General features: G+C 40.2%; 2 protein-coding genes across 3 annotated transcripts in view; one reads left to right on the top strand and one right to left on the bottom strand.

Moving 5' to 3' along the window:
* Window positions 1-4,415: 4,415 nt before the first annotated feature.
* LOC149812091 (uncharacterized) lies at window positions 4,416-6,651 on the top strand. 2 transcript variants are annotated; one of them, XM_089993347.1, is made up of 4 exons: window positions 4,416-4,802; window positions 4,918-4,974; window positions 5,865-6,040; window positions 6,342-6,651. In XM_089993347.1, exons 1-4 carry the CDS (start codon window positions 4,523-4,525, stop codon window positions 6,534-6,536), a joined length of 708 nt encoding a protein of 235 aa, XP_089849473.1. In that variant the 5' UTR covers window positions 4,416-4,522; the 3' UTR covers window positions 6,537-6,651. The 2 variants fall into 2 exon arrangements, with proteins under 2 accessions (XP_089849473.1, XP_089849474.1); XM_089993348.1 differs by lacking the exon at window positions 4,918-4,974.
* Window positions 6,652-7,331: 680 nt separating this feature from the next.
* Window positions 7,332-21,544, bottom strand: part of LOC149812092 (uncharacterized) — a 28,004-nt gene continuing 13,791 nt past the window's right edge. Inside the window, exons 6-9 of the mRNA XM_089992645.1 lie at window positions 14,388-14,465; window positions 14,174-14,227; window positions 9,774-9,908; window positions 7,332-9,686 (exon numbers count right to left, since the gene is read on the bottom strand). Coding sequence (XP_089848771.1) covers window positions 7,620-9,686; window positions 9,774-9,908; window positions 14,174-14,227; window positions 14,388-14,465 — 2,334 coding nt within the window. The 3' untranslated portion in view covers window positions 7,332-7,619. The remainder of the gene's footprint in view (window positions 9,687-9,773; window positions 9,909-14,173; window positions 14,228-14,387; window positions 14,466-21,544) is intronic.

Genomic DNA, 21,544 nt, shown 5'->3' on the forward strand with positions numbered 1-21,544 from the left:
CTCTAAAACCCATTCTCTTGCTTTCCCTTCATGGATGATAGTGTAAATCGTAAATCATAGCGTAGATATTCACAAATTATGCAACCAATTTGCATCAAAGTGATATCAGAGCTCAAAATCATCCACTCAACGATCATGATGTCATGTAGTTTGAAAAGCAAATTTGTCGAAGCTACGGAGGCGGGTGTTGGTTGGTTGGAGAATGGTATGTGCAAGTTGAAGGAAAACATGCATGACATGAATAAGAAGCTCAAAACTTCAACACAAGACATGGAGGATGATGTTTATGGTACAGTTTAGGCCATGCATGGAGCAACAAATTTGCAATGTTGATAGGAATTCAGCAAACAAAACAAGATCCATGCCTCATGTTATAGTGCAAATAACTATCAAGTGGTCATCAACAAAAAACCAATAAATTTTTGTTTCAATTGGTGTGAATCTCCACCTTAGCGAAAAAGTGACTAGTACATTGAATCATCATCGTCGGATTCAACCCTCGCCCATGAAGCCATGAGAAAGATGGTTATAATCACCAAACTGCCACCGAAGAACGCCGACAGGGTCACAAGGAGTTCAATAGTCCTTGCCCCCGCTGAAATTGGCTAGTCGAAGGCCAACATGCTCATCAGGCGACCTTTAATGGGTGGCAGAACCCCATTGGGTCTCGCCAGCTCATGGCTACCATGGGAGCCCCCACATGGCGGGCAGGGGACCAGCTCTGGCAGGGTTTCGACCGGCGGTGTCATGCCGGCCGGATCCGATCGGCCAAACCCTACCACTACCCCCCCTAGCGGAAGGGGCCCCTGGTTCACTGCCATGGCAAGCAGTGAGCTGGGGTTCCCTCCCTCACGTTGGTCCACCACCACGGTATGCCGTGCAGGGCACTGACGCTAGCTGAACTCTGATCGGCGATGATTCGCTGGTCAATTTTGGCCGATAGTACCCTGCCCAGAGCGTAGGAGGGGTCCCTGGTCCACCATTGTTAACGACTGTGGGGTGGGGACTTCTGCTCTTCACCTCAGGGTCGGGTGGGCTAGCAGGACCCGGTTTTAGGATGAACTGGTTCACTGTTGAGCCGGTTTAGCTAATACCTGATTCATGTGTTCAGAACCCATTCCCAATGGGCTGTGGCACATTTCAAACCCATACCAAGCCGAAACCACCCCCATTTGAATCCAAAAACCCTTTTGAACCTTCTTTTGTACTCAAGTCTGGGCCCACAACCAGTGTAAACTGACCCATTATTACCCATATGTCATTTTAAGCTTACCTGGATCCATTAAAAAGCTATTTCTTAGGGCTACACCTCAAACCCATATTCACTCACTTTCAAAGTTTAGGCCCATTTGAAAACTTCGTATGTCATTGAAGAAATTATAAGATCCATGTACTCTTGGTCTTGGGGGCTTCTACAGATCGGATCTCACCATGGTCAGACCTTCACCCACAAGGTAGAACGAAATTGGAAAAAAAATGCAAGTGAGATCTAGACTTGAGGGAAAGTCTTTTTCAATTCAGGGAGAATGATACAGGAGAGCTGAAGACCTGGGGTTCATAAGGATATGTTTGGATCAACTTTGATGTTTTGCATTTTTTTATCATCAACATAATTTTTAGTATTTGAATTATTTTATAATGGATCTTGGATATGATATTTAGATTTTATTAGATTAAGATAATTAAGAAGAGTTTTATATTTTTACGAGTTTATTAGCAGGTAATTTATTTGGATTGAGATTTGAGAAAACTCATCTATGAAAAGACAAGATCCCTATGCATATTAAAGTTTGATTGATTAATTATCTTAAATTTGAGAATTTAATAAATGCCACCTACCCCACCTATCATAGATGTTTGAAAGCTAGGATTTGGGAAACAGGAAGGGTGATGCTAATGGAGGAGGGAGTGGAGACTTTATCAACTATATCTTCTCAACAAAGTTGTTGACAACTTCAATTTCATCACTCATTTTCTTCTCCACTCCCATCACCTGTCTCATCTTCTTTAAATAACGTGAAAAGTGCAAATTGATCAAGTTGAACTTGACAAAAAGTATATGGAATTTAATTCAAATATAAATCCAAAAAATTACGATCATGTAAGTTTAAAATTGAATCAAATGTACATCCAGCTTTAATATCCATCTCAGGGAATATGGGTCAAATTTGTATAAGCATTCTAACTAAATCAAGTCAATTGCACCCTTCATATGTACATGCCTTGTGCTTTTAGCCATGGTCACATATCTCCATCTTGGTTCTTTTTGGATAGGGGCAAAACTCGTGAGAATTTAACAACAACAACTACGCCTTCATCCCAAAACAATTGGGGTCGGCGATATGAACCAAAAAAGAAAATCATTCTGGGTCTTCCACATGAATCTTTCTCCTCCAATCATTTCTATCCAATGCCATGTCCTCGGTGAGGTTCAAAGCATTCATATCATTTCCTATCATCTCCATCCATGTCTTCCTAGGCCTACCCCGACCTCTTTTAACTAATATATTTTCTCATTTCTCCATCCTTCTAACTGGAGCATCATTAAGCCTTCACCGAATATGTTCAAACCATCGTAAACGATTTTCTCTCATCTTATTTTCAATGGGTGCAACGCCTACCTTCTTACGTATCTCCTCATTCTGAATCTTATCTTTTATTGTATTTTCACACATCCATCTAAGCATATGCATCTCAGCTACATTCATTTTTTGAATATGATGTCTCTTGGCAGCCCAACAGTCTGTATCATATAGTAAAGCGGGTCTAATAGTCATCCTATAAAACTTTTTCTTCAACCCCAATGGCATTTTATGATCGCACAACACTCCAGTTGCACTTTTTCATTTCATCCACCCAACCTTTATCCTATGATTTACATCTCTATCAATTTCTCTATACTTTTGAATGATAGGTCTCAAATATTTGAAACAATCATCCACCGATATTTCTTGCTCACCAAGCTTCACTACATTCTCATCACTACTTTGTTGCTTATTAAACTGACATTCCATATATTCTGTCTTACTCTTACTCAACTTAAAACCTCTTGCTTCCAATGTTTGTCTCCATAATTCTAACTTAGCATTAACCCCAGCTCTAGACTCATCAATCAAAACAATATCATCAGCAAACAACATACATCACGACACATTTTCTTGAATTGATCTCGTAAGCTCATCCATCACTACAACAAATAGGAAAGGGCTTAAGTAGATCCTTGATGTAACCCAACCGTTATAGGAAAATTGGTTGTCACCCCTCCACAAGTGCGGACATTGGTTACTACTCTTTCATACATATCTTTAATTATACTAATGTACTTGAGAGAAACATCTTTCTTCATCATTGTCTACCAGAAAACATCCCTAGGTACTCTATCGTATGCCTTCTCTAAATCAATAAAAACCATATACAAATCTTTGTTCCTCTTTCTATATCTCTCAATAAGTTGTCTAAGAAAATGTATAGCTTTCATAGTTGATCTTTTAGGCATAAAACCAAATTGATTCTCCCATATATCATGACAACCTTCCTCAACCCCAGCTCACGAGAATTTAAGTTATATAAAAATTCGTTTCGGCAAAAACTTCTAGAAAAGTGTCCTTAAAACAAATATAAACAAAAAAATACTAACAGATTAAAAACTATAAAAAACACAATAATATCGTGATGAATTGCCACTAATGTTTCAATATATAAAAAATAGACAATATTTTGAATTATTTTCATGGCTTCCAAATACTAGGGATGCAAACAAGTCAGATATAAGGCAGGGCCATAGTAAGCTCAAATCTGATTCCAAACATTATAGAACATGACCAAATATTGATCTGAACTGAACAAAAACCAACGTAGCAGAGTTGAATCCGGATCCAAATTCATTATGATCATGCTGGATCTGATGGGTTGAAAGCACGGTCTTCCCATTAGAATTCACAATTAGATTTGATCCAGTTCTAACCATAGAGCAGACCAAAAATCATTCTTTGATGTCTACCATCACCTGTTCTCATCCATAAGATCTTTCTGTATCTCTTCCCACCAATTCCATTGGTGTATGTGAATGGACCCTTCAAATGGATAAAAGCATTATTGGAATCGAAAGGGAATAGACGGATCAAGTGATAAGTCAAAACACAGTTTTTGGGCCACCTGACTTGGCCTTCATCAAATGTTCATTTCATCATTACACAAAGATGAAGGATACGGACCCCGTGATCTCAAAACACAAAAAAATTGTGCTTTGGTACACAAAAAATTTATACTGAATCTTTTTTTTTTTTCACATGAAATTGGATTCGGATCCGTGTCTCTTCTGGATATACCTATCATGGAACTATGGGTGTTTTGGGATATACTGATAAAATGGGCGTTTTCATTGGTCTAATCCTCCCATTGTGGTATCCACTCTTTTCGTTTTTTCCCTGAAGCAGCTTCCAACAAAAGATCCTCGCTGCCATCCCCATCTTGCCTCTTCTCGTCCTTGGCAAAGCGACCCAACCTTGACCCCTCGTTACCGATGGCTTCTTCTCTCCAAATCCCCTTTTCTTCCCTTTTCCCAAGAAAGGACGTGCCTGCGAACATCTTGACCAAATCCCTGTTTCCTTCTCTGGAGAACACCACCCTCAAGACTGGCAGCACTCTGGACCAGCGGTTTTGTTTCAGGAGTAGTAGAAATGTGGGTGTTCCACAGGCGTCATTGCTAGAAACGCCGGTGCTGTGGGCAGGTAGACTGTGCATTTACTATGCCCTGCTGAAGGCAGGATTGGCTGGCTCTCAGAGCAGCCCACTCATTTCTGGTATGCCCCCTTTTTTTTCTCCTCAGGATACCTCCATTTGGTTCTTTCTTTCTTTCTGTTTTGGTGTCAATCGTTTGGGGGTACAGCCTCTAGGAAATGACTCCTTGATGTGCAGACTCAGGGAGTGATGTGCCGCTCACTGGGTGGCTTGAGAGCTTCATGGGGAAATCAGGTACATGGTTTCTGCCCAAGTTGTGCCGTGTGTGTATGTGAGCTTTTTTTTTTTTTTCTTTGCCTGGATAATCCAAGGGGAAAAAACCTCATCGCTGACCGCACATTGGCTGGTCTCCCGTTAGTAAAACGCTTGAGGTCGCCCTGCCCACCGGGGGAGTACACCCAGCTTCGACCTTGCGGCAAGGGACCCATCAGTAGGTTTCGAACCTGTGAGGTCCCTGTGTGAACTTCATTATCAGCATCGGAGGGACTAAAACTAATCAAAAGGCACCTTGGCCCATCATACTTACGTATTTTTTTCATCTTATGCGATTAGTAGATATAGGCTATTTCGTGACCCAAACAAGGGAATGAGGTTGAAGTTACCAAATTATGAGGAGTCGGTATCAATTTATGTCGAATTTCTTTCACATATGATTCCTCGAACCACATTTTCCAAGCCAACAAAGCCGATCTGACTTGATCCTGTAACAGATTCGCTTCTAAATTAATACATTTGCTTTTCAAGCGATTCATAGTCAATCAAGAGAACCCACTCTAAACTTCACTCTGATCAAATGATCGGCAGCAGCCAATGCAATCTCACGGACAACTAAAACGTTTTGTTCTGGGATATATCAGGATTCAGTCTCTGGTTCTTATTTCTGTCAACCAACCCTCCCTAATTCACATCTCATAAGTGCCACAAGAATGCTTCTGTTAACTGAACTCCTTTGTTAAGAAATCAACCCTTATTTTCTTTTCAGTTTCCCCATATTGGCAGTTGGCACTATAGGGGCCATGAAGGGTATAATTTGTGAAAGTGATATCTTCTTGTTTGTAGGCTGTTTTCTGTGCCTGAAAGTTTGAGTGCTTTATCCTTGGTACCGTCTGTTTATGGTTAAACAGAGGATGAGGAAGCAAACAAGAGAAGGAAACTAGTGAGCAAATGGCATCCTACAACAAAGGGTACGCTGAAGAGGAGTTACAGGGTTCCATCGAAATCAGAAGGCCGTCGTCTGCTTAAAGCAATCGCCTCCTTGCTTTCAGAAGATGACCATTTCGTTGACGCCACTTCCCACAAGGTAGAGTAGCTATAAACCAGAAGCAAAGCTGAGCTAAACTTAATTCTTCATAGTTTTCTCTTATGCAAGGAGTTCATCCTTCATACATCATGGGCATATGAACAAAATGATGAGGTTGGTGCTGGCCATCATCTCGGTATTGAGGCCCCATCCTTTATGAAGGGTTGCTAATATTTCCCATTGATCAGCAGTGTTGGAGAAACTGAACTCCTAAACCACTGAAACATTGCCCTTGAATATTGGGAATTATATTGTTTTCATTTCACTAAAAAAGAAACTAACCTGTGTGGGCATTCAACAGGGGTGTCAGATTAGGAGGGAGAGTGCTCATGGTGAAACTGTTTGCTGTAACAACGTGCGGGCCTTGTTTGATGAACTTCCTACTCCACATCTGGTGGTTGAGATCACAGCTTTTCCGGCTGGCCCTTTAACAGACAAGGATTATGCCAAGGCTGAGAAACTGGAGAAGGTGCTCAGATCTGGTGCTTCAATTTGAAGTTTCAGATTGTCTCTCCTGTAAATTCATTCTTCCTCCACCGTCTTATGTAAGCCGAAGGTTCTGTTTTCAAGTCTGTTTTGCTGGATCTAATTACAGGAAATGATAATTTCACTGAAGCCCTTTCTGTTCAATTCTCGTTTTGTTCGAAAAATCTTTATCTCAAGATGGAAACAGCCCACAAGGTCACTATTTAGCTGGCCAAGTGGATTGGCTTAAGGCCTTCAAGCTGAAGGACAGAGTTCGATACTCGGGGTGTGCTCCGTTGCCAGCAGCTCCATGTTGAGCAAATGGAGCAGGCTGCAGGCATGGTGACCATAACTCACAGGACTTTTCATCCCGGCAGGTCAGCAGACCAAGCATCGATTTCCCCCACGAAATAAAGAAGAAAAAAAAAATGGAAAGATGCGATACATTTCTTGTTTCAGGGTGAGAGTTCCTACGTTTTCATACCATAAAATGGAATGATCTCAGCAAGAGACAATACAGATCCCATCATTTGGCATAGGATGGGTTCCATCCTAAATTCGATCCTAGCTGTCCAAACGGTTAGGCTTGGTCCACATTTTCACCTGTATATGGACTGATCGTAGCTTCACTTGGACATAGGATGGAACCCATCCTATGTCAAAGGATGCGGCCCTTTTTGGAGAGAGAGGGTAAAACTTACTTCGTTTGAACGTGATACTATGTTCCATGTGCGATGTATATGTGTGCCCTGTATAAACAATGATATACTATACCATCATGCCATGAGCCATCTCAAACTCTTGCTGATTTGAATGACAAAACGATAGGCATGTAAACATGCTTTCATCTCTTCAAAGATCCACCTACCAATTCATAATTGAATTGCTAGCATAAAACACCAAAAAGAAAAACCACCAAAGACTGGCCTATAGGTAACTCAACTGTTGAAAGGTACACATAAGTCAAGAGTCAAGGTACTTGACTAAATTTCCCCCTTTTCACAAAATTTTTTACCACATGGGAGCTATTTATATGACAGGTTAAACCGGTCAGGCTTTTGAAGGTGACAAGTATTGGATTCATGTCACTGTCCTAGAGTTGCACAGACCAAAATCACTTTACACCAACTGAAGCCATCAAATCCTCGTACTCAGCATCAGTTTCTGGTTGTCTGTTCTCAATTCCCGCCTTGGACACATTGCTTCCCTGCTGCGCTTGACTTGATGAAACCGGTGTGGGAGAGAAAGGATCATATATCTGGTTAATACCTGACGGGCTTGATGCTTGTTTTGTCGGCAAATAGCCAAGGCTTTTACTTGTTTGCTGGTTTGTAACCATGAAGCCTGCTGGCTGAGTCACAGGCATCTGTGTGTGCCGTATTTGCTGTGGAATACCTGGACGAACAGGCACAGAACCAAGCAGCAGCAATGGTATATTCGATGACTGCGATCCTTCCATGTTTGGTGGTGCCATCTGCGAGACTGGATTCAGAAGCCTATGTGGCCCAAGGGAGTTGATGAAGGGTGGGGGTGGGGCAATGTTAGGGTTACCTCCAAAGCCAGCAACCTGTGAAGGTGTGTGAAGGATTGCTTGGTTAGGTACTGGAATGTGTGGCCTTGGAAATCCATGAATCCCTCCTGATTGTGGAAGATTTTGTACTGCTGGCCTGAAGGATGGAGCTTGAGGAGCAGGTGGCCTCGACGAAGTGTTTGGAGCTGGTTGGATGCTTGGTCTTGTCTCACTTTGTGAAGTTGATGATTGAGGTTTCTGGGGTTGAAAAGTAAAGTCACTAGAGCTAGGGCGTTGGGGTTTCGGCAATACAGCAAAAATGTTTGAGGAAGGCAAGTTTGGAAAGCTTCCTGAAACAGAAACAAGTGGCACAGCAACTGGTCGCGGAGATGCTATCGGCCCCTGCGGCAATCCTAGTCCAGTTGAAACCGGTGGGATGGGTCCTGGTGCAGGTGCTGATGCTTGTGCCAATCCAGGTTGCATAGATGTTGCAGCTGGTGAAGATAGTATTGGTGGTGCTGGAGGTCGTGCCAGAGATGGTGACATTTGTGAAGGAATCTGAGATGCAGTTGATGATACTGGAGTAGGTGTAAACGTTGGCTGTGGAGACGCTACAGGTGCAAATGATGCAGTAACTTGTGCAGGTCCTGATGCTCGTGCAGGCAATGGGCCTAGTGCAGTTGATGGCGTGAGAAGCAATGCTGGTGCTGATGCAGGTCCGGGCAAAGGTGACTGTGTTGGCCTTAACCCCAACGGAGCTGAAGGCTGCACTACTGCAGAACCAGGAGGGAACTGTGATGTGGTTGGTGGCACCAGCATTTGTGCATGCGACTGAACAGCAAACTTCCCAACAGAAGAGGGTGAAGAAAATGTTTGTGCTTCTGCCGGACGTTGGACTGGTGCTACTGGCATAATGTTTGCCATTGGAGGTAAAGGTTGAGTAAAAGAAGGAATGGGACTTGGTGACTCTGGCATCATGCGTGGAGCCATAGGAATCATATTTGGCAGCCTTGCCGGTGCTCCTGACCATCCATGAGGGTTTCCAGGAAGAGGTCGGCTAGGTAGTGGTCCATTAGTCATGGGCGGATTTGGTCTCATAAAGGATGGTCGCACAGGTGGTGGTGCGGTTGGAACTGGCATCCCCACAGGTTGAGCTGACAGGGATTGCCCAGCTGGAAAAATTGAAGGCAGAACTGTGTTTGGTCGATATATTGCAGTGGCAAATGGTTGGGGTTGTTGATGGCTGGGAAGTCCCATTTGATTCTGTGGTCTTAATTCACGTGCATAAGGGCGCAGCAAAATTGGAAGTGGAGGTTGTGGTCTATTATGAAATAGATGCAGCTTTAGACCTGATGGAGCAGGAGGACCAGCCCTCAACAATGGAGGCACATTGAAAGGAGTAATGGTGGATGGTGGAAATCTTGGGGGGACATTGGCCGCAGGTATCATGCTTGGAGTAAAAGCATAGGAAGGGACTGGGAACATGTATAAATTAGGTGGCTGCCAAGGTCCAGGATATGGCCGATATGGACCTGGTGGAGGACCAGGCTGTATCCCCACGTTACCAGCTGCCATTGGCATCATATATCCAGCAGCTGCCACTTGATTTTGATCCAATGCAGTAACATCTCCAGAAACTGAAACTGAATCTGTCGTAGAAGCAGATTTTCCCTAGTTTTGTGGAGTAAGAAAAAGGGAGCCAAGTAAGCCTCCTATAAAGGTGGTAAAAGGAGAAGCAATAGAGCATGGATAACTTACAGATACTGGGGTGACCAGCAATTCAACTAAAGCAACAGCTTCATCAACTTTCTCATATGTCTCTGCAGATACATGCACGTATAATTCTTCATAAGCACCCTGAGCTTCAATTTCATCTGATTGGTTGACTTCCACCTAGCAATGTATCGTGAAACTGAATATGATTGTTCGATTACCTTTAGCGACTCATTCTAGCACCGAACCAAACAATGATTATTAAAACAAGATGTAACTATAAGCATGAGACAGAAGGATCAAAGTCTTTGGTTTTCCTTCAAAAAAAATAATAATTTGACAAAAGCAACTGATTTCTAATGGGACCAAATTCAAGAAATGCACAACCATTTACAGCATAAAAAAAATCCCACAAAGATGTTAGAGAAGGTTCAACATTACAACTTTACCAGACTCTCTCTCTCTCTCTCTCTCTCTCTCTCTCAGGAGCAGCAAGTCCCAGAAATATCTCTAATAATTGTTTGCATGATAGCAATTATCACATTCTAAAAACTTCTAAAGAAGATTCAACACCCTAGGGAAACTAATGATGAAATATCTTCAAAATGTTTGGGATTCTGAGAGGTTTTAAATTGCAATTACATGTGCACACACGCACGTGTGCATGTCCATGATTTTTACAGAGACTACTGAAACGTGAAATTTTTTGCTATTAAAATGCAATGACTGAAACTAGAAAAAAGACCATCATTCGTATGCACAGAGCAAATAAATTGGAAAACTTGGCTGATTTAGCAATGTGTAGGGCATCCAGTTAGCCTCAGAAAAAAAAAAAGCAAGATGCGAGATGGACGAATACATAAATGGAAAAATTAGAACACATTGACAAAGGGGCCTTTCAGTTTTTACGGGAAGATAGACATGGTGGAATATGAGATACACTGCATGTAGAAAAGAAAAGAAAGAGTCTTGTTTAATTTCTACAAAATGCTGAAAAGCAAAAAATCTGTAAGATAATCTTCAGGATTGCAGGTAATACTTTAGAAAGAGTTGAACGAATAAGGTAGAGATTAAAAATTCCCCTGTTTTTCATTTTCAAAAAATAAAAAAAAAACCCTTGATGTAGAAAGACAAAATAGTGATGGCACGAGATTATGGGATCATCTGATGGAGATGATGATAGCATGAGATGACATATACAAAGACATAATGGTACAAGTATAATGATTATGGCATGCCCAACAGATCATGATGACAAAGGCCAAAGATGAAGGCACAAGTTGAGAACATTATGGCATGCAATGATGACCAAAGCAAAAAATAACAGAAAATAAACATGATCATTTTTATTTCTTCAGAAAGTTGAGGGCAAAAAATAAAGAAATGTGTAAGAATTACAGCCATGAAGAGAATAATGCATTTAAAATTGAAGGGTTCAGATTGTAAAATTTTACCATGAAAAATATGATGATTCTGAACACAAAGTGAATATAGATAAAACAGAAGTGATTTGAGAAACTGAGAAAATAATTAAAGCAATCGTGGGATCAAGGTGTTCAAGGATAGAAGTGAATGGATATTGCAGAAACAAGATTAGGTGTTTTCAGTAAGAAAGAGAGCAGGGATAGTGAAAGCGAGCAGCGACTGACACAAAAAGTGTAAATATGGAAATGTTAAAACTAAGCAAAAAGTTACAGAACATCATGCCAAGCTAATAAAGAGTCTAAGAGGTGTTTAACATGTTACATAAAAAATCCTGATATGACAATGGTGATGAAAAATGGAAAAGGACAAACCGTGATGAACAAAACGCCGAATAATGGTCATGGCATGGAATAATGATGGAAAAGATGACATCATGACAAGTTATTCACATACAAAATTAAAAGAAAAGAAGAAAACTATAGTTTCAGTGATATGTAGAATACATGGTAAGAAAGGAAGATATCATCGTTGTTAAGTTATTCCAATATATGGTCTCACTTCACATGTCTTGCCCCAACAATATGGGCTCGGCTTTACAAGTCAATCTTCCTCCATAATGATTGATCTTTACACAAAATGAATTTATTAAAAGGCATGTGGTTGGAGAATTTAAATTTTAGTACTAGTTGACCTTCCAAAAGTGATTCCAAATCAAGTCAACGCATACTGCAGTAGGCATCCTCTGAAAAAGAAATTATGGAATCTAAAAGTTCAGAACCATAGTTGCTAGAGCAATAAGTGGGTGCAAAAAGCAAGACGAAGAGGATGATAAGAGAGTGTTTAAAATCCATGAAGCATTTGCTCTACTTAGAACACATTCTTTCAGCTTTGAACAAAAAATACTAGGTTAAAGGTTGCTACAATTGTTTGTATGCACAAACGACTTAGCTACTTCCATTATTTTTTGGTTTTTTGGTCTAATCAACCCTATGGATGTAATCTGTGAGAACCTGCTTCTGAATTGCCGGAATCCGACCTGTGTACGGGTTTTTCTGGCAATGTAAAACTCAACTGTTGTAAATTCCCTGATTTCTCCCTACTAAAAAACATGTTTTTTCATCGAACCCACTAAATCCAGCATGCTGAACACATCTACGAGGTTAGATTGAGACAACAACTGGCATCGCTAGATTCCAGCTAGATTGTGACTAAAATCGACTGCATTAAATAGAAACCCAAAAATACTCCACTTAGGACATATTCTTGCAGATTTTACCAAAAAAATACTCATCACAACAAGTTTTATAGGGAAAGCATGATTTTTTAAAAGGGAAGCATGGTCCTGTACCAAGGGATGCACACCTCGAAGAATAAGGAGACTCATTTTCTGTATTGGGGAATCCAGCTTCCCATTTTTGAAAGCATGTTCCCCCTAAAGCTTAGGAATCATGTAGTTCATACTTTTGAAGTGCACTTCCTAAGAAGCATGTTTCTGAGGCCTTAGGGAGCTTCTGTAACTGTGGACACAACCAAGTTATATTGCTACAAATATTCAAGTCCTAAAATAGCAAATCCTAACATGAGGACACATGCAAATTGGCTCCCTCAAGAAAGAAATATTCATTGCATATAAAGTTGATATTCTCCTGTATCCAATTTAGAACTTCCTATGAAGCAAGAAGGACTCGAAGAAAACTTGAGCATGTTCTTGACTCTAGAGGCCCTAGAGTCTTCAATAGCTGTGTTGATTACGAAAAAGCCCCAACTTTTCCCATGGGTAGTAAGTCATGAATTTAGATGGCCACCTATTTGTTTAGGATGAGGCTTGGAATTGACTGCGATTAGCTATAAGATATCTTCTGAAGAAAGTATGGGTTGCAACTCACAGCAGTTGCTTGTTCTGATGTTGACTGGACTAGAACTACGTCTACTATCATGGGCTATTGTGCATTTTTGGGACAGAATCTACTGTCTAGTTTTTTCAAGCAGTAGAAAGCATAGAATAGTTCCTAGCCTGGCACAGAAGCATAGTATATAGCCATGGCTTCTGTTACTGCTGAGATGTCATGGATTAGGAATCTACTAAACATATCACAGAAATCTCTTACACGATCAATTTTTCTATTGTGATAATGGAAGTGCTGTATCCACAGCTATGAATCCTGTTCATCTTGGCAAAAGTAAGTGCATCAGCCAGACCAGCATTTTGTGCAGGAAAAAGGTGGAAGATCATGAAGTTCAGCCTCATTCATTAACAGTGAACAAATCATGAAAGACCCCCACTTCTCGAAGTTGGATTTTGAATAACAAATTGTCCATGGCTGTCACGCATGTACAATTTTGGTGAGGCTGCTAGTAATTCTAGGCAGAGGGGTCATTCTGGATGTTCCTGGCAGTTTATAATTTTGTTGTCCATTAGGGGAAGTTCAATCATTTTGCCCCAGGTGGCATAGGTGTTTTATACAGCTGATTACATGATCAATAACAGTCTTGTAGCCAATGGTGTTTTATGTAAAATTTGCTGCATGTACAATTATAAAACATGTGCATTGTAAAGTAAAGCAAGACACCTTATATAAGGGATTCTAATAGAAGGGATGTCAATGACCTCCCTGCTTTCTCAACTGTTGAGGCTTCACTTCCACCTCCATCTTATTCTACAAAGTTTTCTCCAATAGTACGACACACACACACACACACACACACATATATATATATATAATTTGTTTATTTATTTATTTCTAATTCCATCGAAATAAGACAGACAAATGTTTGATTTCCTGAATAAAAAAAGAAGCAGACCAAAATCATAGAAACAAAATAGACAGGAAAGAATGATAATATGACAATACATATATAATTAGTGTAGACCAAGGCTATCACGTCAAAATGTCTTCAGTATAAGCAAGACAGAATGGAAATTTACAAATATTCAAAAGAAGAAAGCAAATTTATCCATTTCAAGCACATAAATGTGGTATGAAGGATGCATCAACAAACTTGTATTGATTAAACACTACCTTCTCTCCTGTGTCAACTTTGATACCATGAATTTGTATCTTGGCTCCAGTTTCCTGATTAATAAACAAAACATGAGACAATATTAAAAGGAACCATACCTCATAAAATAATTTTCGAACAGCATTTGGACTAAATAGCAAACCAAAAACTTCACTGAGGCATGTCACAGAATATCTATTCAAACACCCTAGCAGCAATATACATCAAATTTACCTCTTCAAGCCGCTTTTTCGTACTGCTTTCAGGACCCAATATAAGGGCAACAAAGTTGATATTGGGATATGTTTTTAGCTGCACAAAAACAAAAACTCAGTAAGTCCCAAACTGGAAGATAGAATGTACATTCAGATTTGCTTAATTTATATCACAATATTAATGTAACTGTTAATGGACATAAATAAGGAATATGCCCAACACCTTTACCATACAAATATGCAAGTACTCTCCACAAGATCCATCTACTATACTCAGTTTTCACCATACAAAGAAATACCATCCACAGGGCCCACCTACTATACCGAGTTTTCCATCGAGTAAAAAAAAAATACATGCAATAAGCACCTAGGAGCAATACTACCTCCAGGGGACCAAAATGCATTTTAGAACAAAATATAGATGCAAACTAGCCAAAATGTTTTCCAATGATGTAAGAAGATTCTTAATTTTTATGCTAACAAAACTTTTCAAAATGCACATCAAGCCCTTCCATCAACCTTTAGAAAATATCAATAGAAATATATATTGATCCATATGTTTTTTTTTCATTTTGATGATTCCAAGAAAAAATTGATCAATATGGATGAACTGATGAATGTGGCCTCTCTTCAAGTGCTATGGTTGCTTCACCATAAGGACTGGTGGTGGGCCTGTCTACAGATTGAGGAGCTAGCATTCGGAGTCAAAGGGAATTTCTAGCCATAAATCAAAATGGGTGGCTTAAGTCTTTGGCAGCCTTCAAAGAACATTTGAGCAAATTTTGGAAATGGTAACCCCATTCCTTCTCATCATGACACCTGGATGGGTGAATTCCCATTAGATGTGTTTATGCCAACTTTAGTCGACTATAGATACAATTAATGGCACTGCTTGTGTGAACCTGATGGCTGAGATGTGGTTTGGAGGAAGTTCATGACTGACGGTGAGCAGGGTGATTTGTTGGATTTTGTTTTCCCGATGGATTGGAAAGTGACTGTTAATATGACACTCAGATCAAAATGTTTACTTACAAGTATTTTCTTAAGAACCATCCATATATGCATCTTTCTAAAGTGAACCCACCACCTGTGTCAAGATACATATTGACATGATATACTTCTTACTTTCTGAGATAGAAAATGGACAACTGACACATGCACACCTATGTCACCTGGGTAAGGGTACGGGAGGATACGACATGGCAATTCAAAAAATTGTGGTACGGGGACACGGCTATATATATATATATATATATATATATATATATATATATATATATATATATATATATATATATATATATATATATAGTCACTTGTATCGTCAAAGGTAATTTCTCGGCAAGGGTATTTTTCAGAGAGATTTTTAAAAGTTGATAAATCTGGAGAATATCTTGGGAGTTTAAAAAATTAAAAAAATATAAATAACAACAAAAAAACTAAGAAAATAATAAGTTTGCATTATTTTTCTTTCAAAAATATAAAGAAACATGTTTTAAAGGTTTTAAAATATAAAAGAAACAAAAAAATAGAAAATGCAGACTTAAAATTTTTCTCAAAAAATATCGTGTTATTATTGCAATATTTTGTTCCAGGCGATATTTTTATATGTATTTGGTGATATGGTTGATAGTGATATATATCACATAAATACAAAATAAATTCAAAATAAACTGAATATAATCTAAATATATATGCTATATAAAAAATATATATTATATACTGAAAATATAAAGTTATAAACTGAAAATATGATTATAAATTATAAACTGAATACAAACTTGTGTCCCAGTGTCGACGTTTGTCCACATGGGGACACACGTGTCAACACGGGTATGGAGGGCAAAATGGTGTGTCCAGGTACCATAGATGCACACACACACATAGAGAGCTAAAGGACAATGCAACAAATATTAATTGTCACCAAACACAGACATCTGCTATATAGCATGGCAGCATGGCCACTAGCAGTTCCATAGACAAACAGATGCCCAAGGAAGTTGACAAGCTTTCACTCAATATAAGATGTCATCATAGAATCTGAAGTCAAAGTCCCTTTCAAGCAAAGTATCTTATTCTTATGCACTAGCATTATTAGTGGTCGTATCAGGTTTAGGTTGGGTTTGCATCATACAACTCTAGCCCAACCATATATATAATAGAGACTCGGTTTTGATTCAGATAGGTTTATTTATAAGCTACCTATAAGCAGTTTTTTCATATCCACAGTACATGCCTCCAGCTAACCTAACTGAGCCAGGTTACCATGTTGCACTAGTAGGATTTCACTGGATTTCATCTTTTTTTTCTTTTTTCTTAACATACGTATCAACTGCACTTATGTTGGCAGAATGGCTTTCATAGCTTCCAACTGAAAGATCATTCATTCAAGAGGAACCCTAGCAAGGAAACATTCAACGTATCAGATGTAAAGGCCTTCCAAAATTTTTCATGAATTACAATATCCCTTGCGTAAATATAATGAAAGTGTTTTAAAGGGATTTAATGGCAAGTTGTGATGATAGTGCAAATAATCAAAGCACTGGCCAAGTTGTTATGCTTGAATTGAATGACAACTGTATTGGTATTATCAACATCATCATAGTCCTTATTCCATGTAACCTCTCACTATTCTTGAAGTCATATATCCTCCTCTCCTTGTAGCCCTCTCGACATATATATTCCTTTATTAGGTTTGTTAATAGTAAGGCTAAACTAATGTAAATTGTTCCTCATTTTTTTCTTCTATTGTGAACAGTTAAACCTCTTGTATCACACCCATTCATCTTAGTTTGGCAATGCTCATAACTCTAGACATATACCCTATGCATCTTGTGTCATCTTGTTGCATATTGTGTGTCAGGACTGTTAATATATATAGTTTGAGTTTGCCCGATAGGGGCATTTTCGTCTTTTCACATGTACTAATAGTTGTTTTCTAGAAACAACTATTTTCTTAGTCTATTTTTTGTATTTCTTTTTATGTATTTTTTTTCTTTTTATTTTCTTTTTTGTTTGTAGCATTTGGGTCCCCACTCATGGAGTCGTTGGGGCTCCAACGTCATAAATATGACCGTTGGGAGCTCCCCCAACGACTCTATGAGGGGAGCTCCCAATGGTCTCCTCCACTCTCATTTTTGTGTATAAATAGAGGGCTATGTCACATAGGTACGGGTACGGGTGCGGATGCAGCGATGAGGCGTTTTAAAAAAACTTGGGTGCGGGGAGGATATATATATATAATATAGATAAAAATGGACTTGATTAGGGTTAACTGAATCTACTTTATGATAGAAATGAACCTTAGTGTGGTGGACTTCAGCAAATACAAAGGAAGCTGTGTCCAAGTGTCGCACCCACCTGGGTGCGGGTGCGGTGCCCTGTTAGAAGAGTCTGTGTGGCATAGATAGGGGGGTGTTCCCCTTTGTTCTTCTAATGTATTTTCACAAGTCTCCTTCAATAATATTTATTCTTTACTTGTTGGCTTTGCCTTTTAAGGCTTTTTGTATTGTCCCTTTGTGGACTTCTTGCTTATGTGCTTATTGTGAATTTGTATTTGTCCATTATTGGACTTGGTTGATGCTTTTGCATCTTAAGCTTGTAATTCCGCATACTTCATTACAAGGACCCAATCCCCAAAGGGGTTGGTCCTGCGGCCTGTGCTTGCGGAGTGCGGATCAAACCTCAAAAAGAAACTGCACCTGCACGGCTAAGGGCCAGCGGGATCTGAGACCATGGCAGGGTTGCTGCAGCAGCAACACCAGAGGGTGCGGTAGCAGCTGCAGGGGCGAGGCAGCAACAGTACAACAGTGGACGGGTGGCGTGTCTGGGTAGGTGTCAGACACGCTGCAGCGAGCAGAGCGTGGTCGGGCGCATCACAGGAAGGAGGACACGATCAGGCAGACGTGAGGCAGGCAGGGTGTGTCGCACAGCCAGGGAGGAAGAGAGGGGTGCATGGGGGTTGGGCGTGTCTCCGGGCAGGGACACGACCAGAGTGGAAACCGCCTGAGAGAGAGATGTGTCTCTCCTAGCTGGCGCAGGATAAGAGGTGGACGGGAAAGGGCGAGGCTGGAAGGGAGAAACACGTTCTCGACTAGTCGGCGATTGCGGGTAGGTAAGGGAGAAAAATTGTTCCCTCAGAGAGCAATCATACAACCAGAACGAATTTAGAGGAACACTCAATAAATCTCATTAAAGAATAAACTAAATTATACGTGCCTACTTGTAGAAACTCAGAAAGACAAATAAGTAAAAGTACATCAACAATCCCACCATGGATGAGATTTCAAGGGGGCATCCCACCAGAGTCCCAGCCTAGGCAAGACTCCAGGTTGGGTGGGTTTCTTAGAGAGTCCTGGAAGAAGTGGGGACTCTTTCTCTCTACGCAAACCCAGTTAGGCGAGACTCCAGTTGGGCGGGTTTCTTAGAGAGTCCTGGAAGAAGTGGGGACTCTCTCTCTCTCTCTCTCTCTCTCTCTCTCTCTCTCTCTCTCTCTCTCTCTGCACAATCCCAGTTGGGTGGGTCCTAGATGGGTCGGACCTAGAGCACGTGTGGGTCTGTAACATTGTGCATCACCCAACATGTTGACATTACGAAAACCCTAAAGAAAAAAAGTTGCTAACATTGAAAAGAAAATTTTCATTACACAGGAGACCATGAGTTGGCTCCAAACTTTTATGTACATGTCATTTCTTTTTGGTTCCTAGCATTTTTGTAATGTGTGATGTGCTGATTGCTTGAGAAATTATAATCCTTTCATGAAGATTTAAAACCACATTTTTAGTTATTTGTATCTATTATGTAAGTCTTGATACTTATTAGATCTGCGATTATGATCCTGGGAATTGCCATAGTTCATGAAGGTGGTGATTTCCCATTAGATTTACTTGGGATCTCTCTCTCTACTTGGGATCTCTCTCTCTACTTGGGATCTCTCTCTCTCTCTCTCTCTCTCTCTCTCGTATCACCCTTATTACTGTTAAAAATGTAGCCCTAATATCATAAGGAGAGGGAGTAGCTCCCACAAACCATGTGGGAGCCATATTTTGGATTGACATCAAGGTGGATGCAAAAGGACTTATGTTCAAGATGCCAGCAAATGCATATAATAAATGAAGCTTCAAAACTCAAGCCATGATTGAAAGATCTATTGTACCAAAAAACCTGCTGGCATCACCTAGAAGGTGAGCTGATGTTAGCTGTGAAACAATTCACTGGTGTATCGTGTTATCAGTGACATCACCAGGTCTGCAACACAAGAAAGGAAATGAACAAATAAAAGGAACAAAAACAGAGGAAGAAAGATGGAAGAAAAAGAGGGAAGAAAGAAGAAATGGAGGGAAAAAAAGGGAGAAGAAGATGGATCGAAGTAGTAGGGGATCAGTTGATGTCAGCAGATCTGGATGATGTAGAAAAGACATAAAATATTAAAAAGAAATTAGAAGAAATAAAATGATGAATAAGGAGAAAAGATTGAAAGAGGACACAAAGACAGAACAGACAAATAATAAAGAAATATGAAGAACGTTAACGAATGACTTATATAAGAAACCCTGGAAAAGGATAGTCACAACAAGATTCTATATTTGCTGCAAATCACAAGATGCCACTTATAATTGGTGTGACAGACATGTGCCACCTACAACGGGGGTTAACAGAAAAATTAAAAATAAGACCTAAATAACGATCATAATCACAAATTGCCACTGTTTAATATTCAGCTCATCATGAGGAAATCAATACAAGGAAAATGATTAAGGAGGAAAAGCTGCCAGGTGTTCCGCCTCTCATTTTGCAACATGTTTAGGTGAAGCAACTATAAAACAAATCTAGAGGACATGGTCCATAATAAAAATGTCTGCTGTCACCTTGGGCATAAAGGTAAATAATGAGGAATGTAGCCTAATGACATATAAAAGCACTGGGTAGGCTGGCTCAAAGATTTCTGGATGTGTGTTGGGGACTTGGGATCTCTTCCAATTTCTGGGTGCTTAAATTTTTGCTCTCATTTTGATGTTTTTGCAGGAGTTCATATTGAGAGAAATTCATTGTTCACAGAATCCATTATCAAGTTCACTATGGGTCTGCCTATTTTGTATTACTTGCAAAGTACCACCTTGTAAGGTATGTATTGAATAATATACCATCCTAGCTCATATTGTTATATTGCATTTTGTTAGGATCCGAACACCCAAGGAGGACGATCCTACGAATTCCAGCGAACTGGACATGAGGCACAGCTCCAAAGAGGCGTGCACAATGAGCAAGAGGGGTGTGCAGCGTTGGGGAGAGAGAGAGAGAGTTATCTCTCCTGGTCGGCTACACAGGAAAGCGTGAGGTGTATGGGAGGTCAACGACAAGGGAGAGACAAAAAGCATTCCCTTCGGGTCGATAATGGACATGGAAAAAAGGCGAAGGACAAACACGTTCTCTTAAAGAATAAGAACACAAACCAAGAACGAAACTTAGAGAAATCTCTGAATAAACTTTATTAAAAATTATCCATGCTAAGTACACATATTTATAGAATATAAAAGAGCAAACAGGTAAAGGAACACAAGGGGCATCACAACTTAGATGGGACTCTAGGTTGGTCGACCTGCACAGTCCTAGCCTGGGTAGGACTCCATGTTGGGCGCTCCTCTGGTTTCTTCGCACAGTCCTAGCCCGAGTGGGACTCTAAGCCGGCCGGCTCCTCTGGATCAGATCCTGAAGCAATTTTTCTGGATCGAATCTAGGGCGGTTCGTAACAATCCACTCCTCTCAATTTCGCTTTGCACTCAAGGCGAGAACTAGAAACTGGTCTAGCAACTGATCATCTTCCTCCCCTCCTGGATTAAATACCAAGGTAGGATATTCCTCCTTCACCGTGAGCCAACTAAGTGGCAGCTCAGATGAGTGGGACTCTAAGTTGGGTGGCTCCTCTGGATCAGGCGGTTTCTCTTGATCGAATGTGAGGTGGTCTTAACAATCCATTCCTCTCAAACTCGCCTTGACCTCAAGTCGAGAGCTGGAAACCGGTCTAGCAATTGATCATCTTCCTCTTCTCCTGGATTAAATACCAAGGTAGGATATTCCCCTGTTGTGAGCCAACTAAGTGGCAGCTCAGATGGTGCTCAAGTAATGGCCTGTTAATTGTACAAAGTATCTCCTTGAACACATAGCGTGCATAAGGTA

Source organism: Nuphar pumila, chromosome 17 (genome assembly GCF_984573655.1).
Source record: "Nuphar pumila chromosome 17, dmNupPumi1.hap1.1, whole genome shotgun sequence".
NCBI classification, from domain to species: domain Eukaryota; kingdom Viridiplantae; phylum Streptophyta; class Magnoliopsida; order Nymphaeales; family Nymphaeaceae; genus Nuphar; species Nuphar pumila.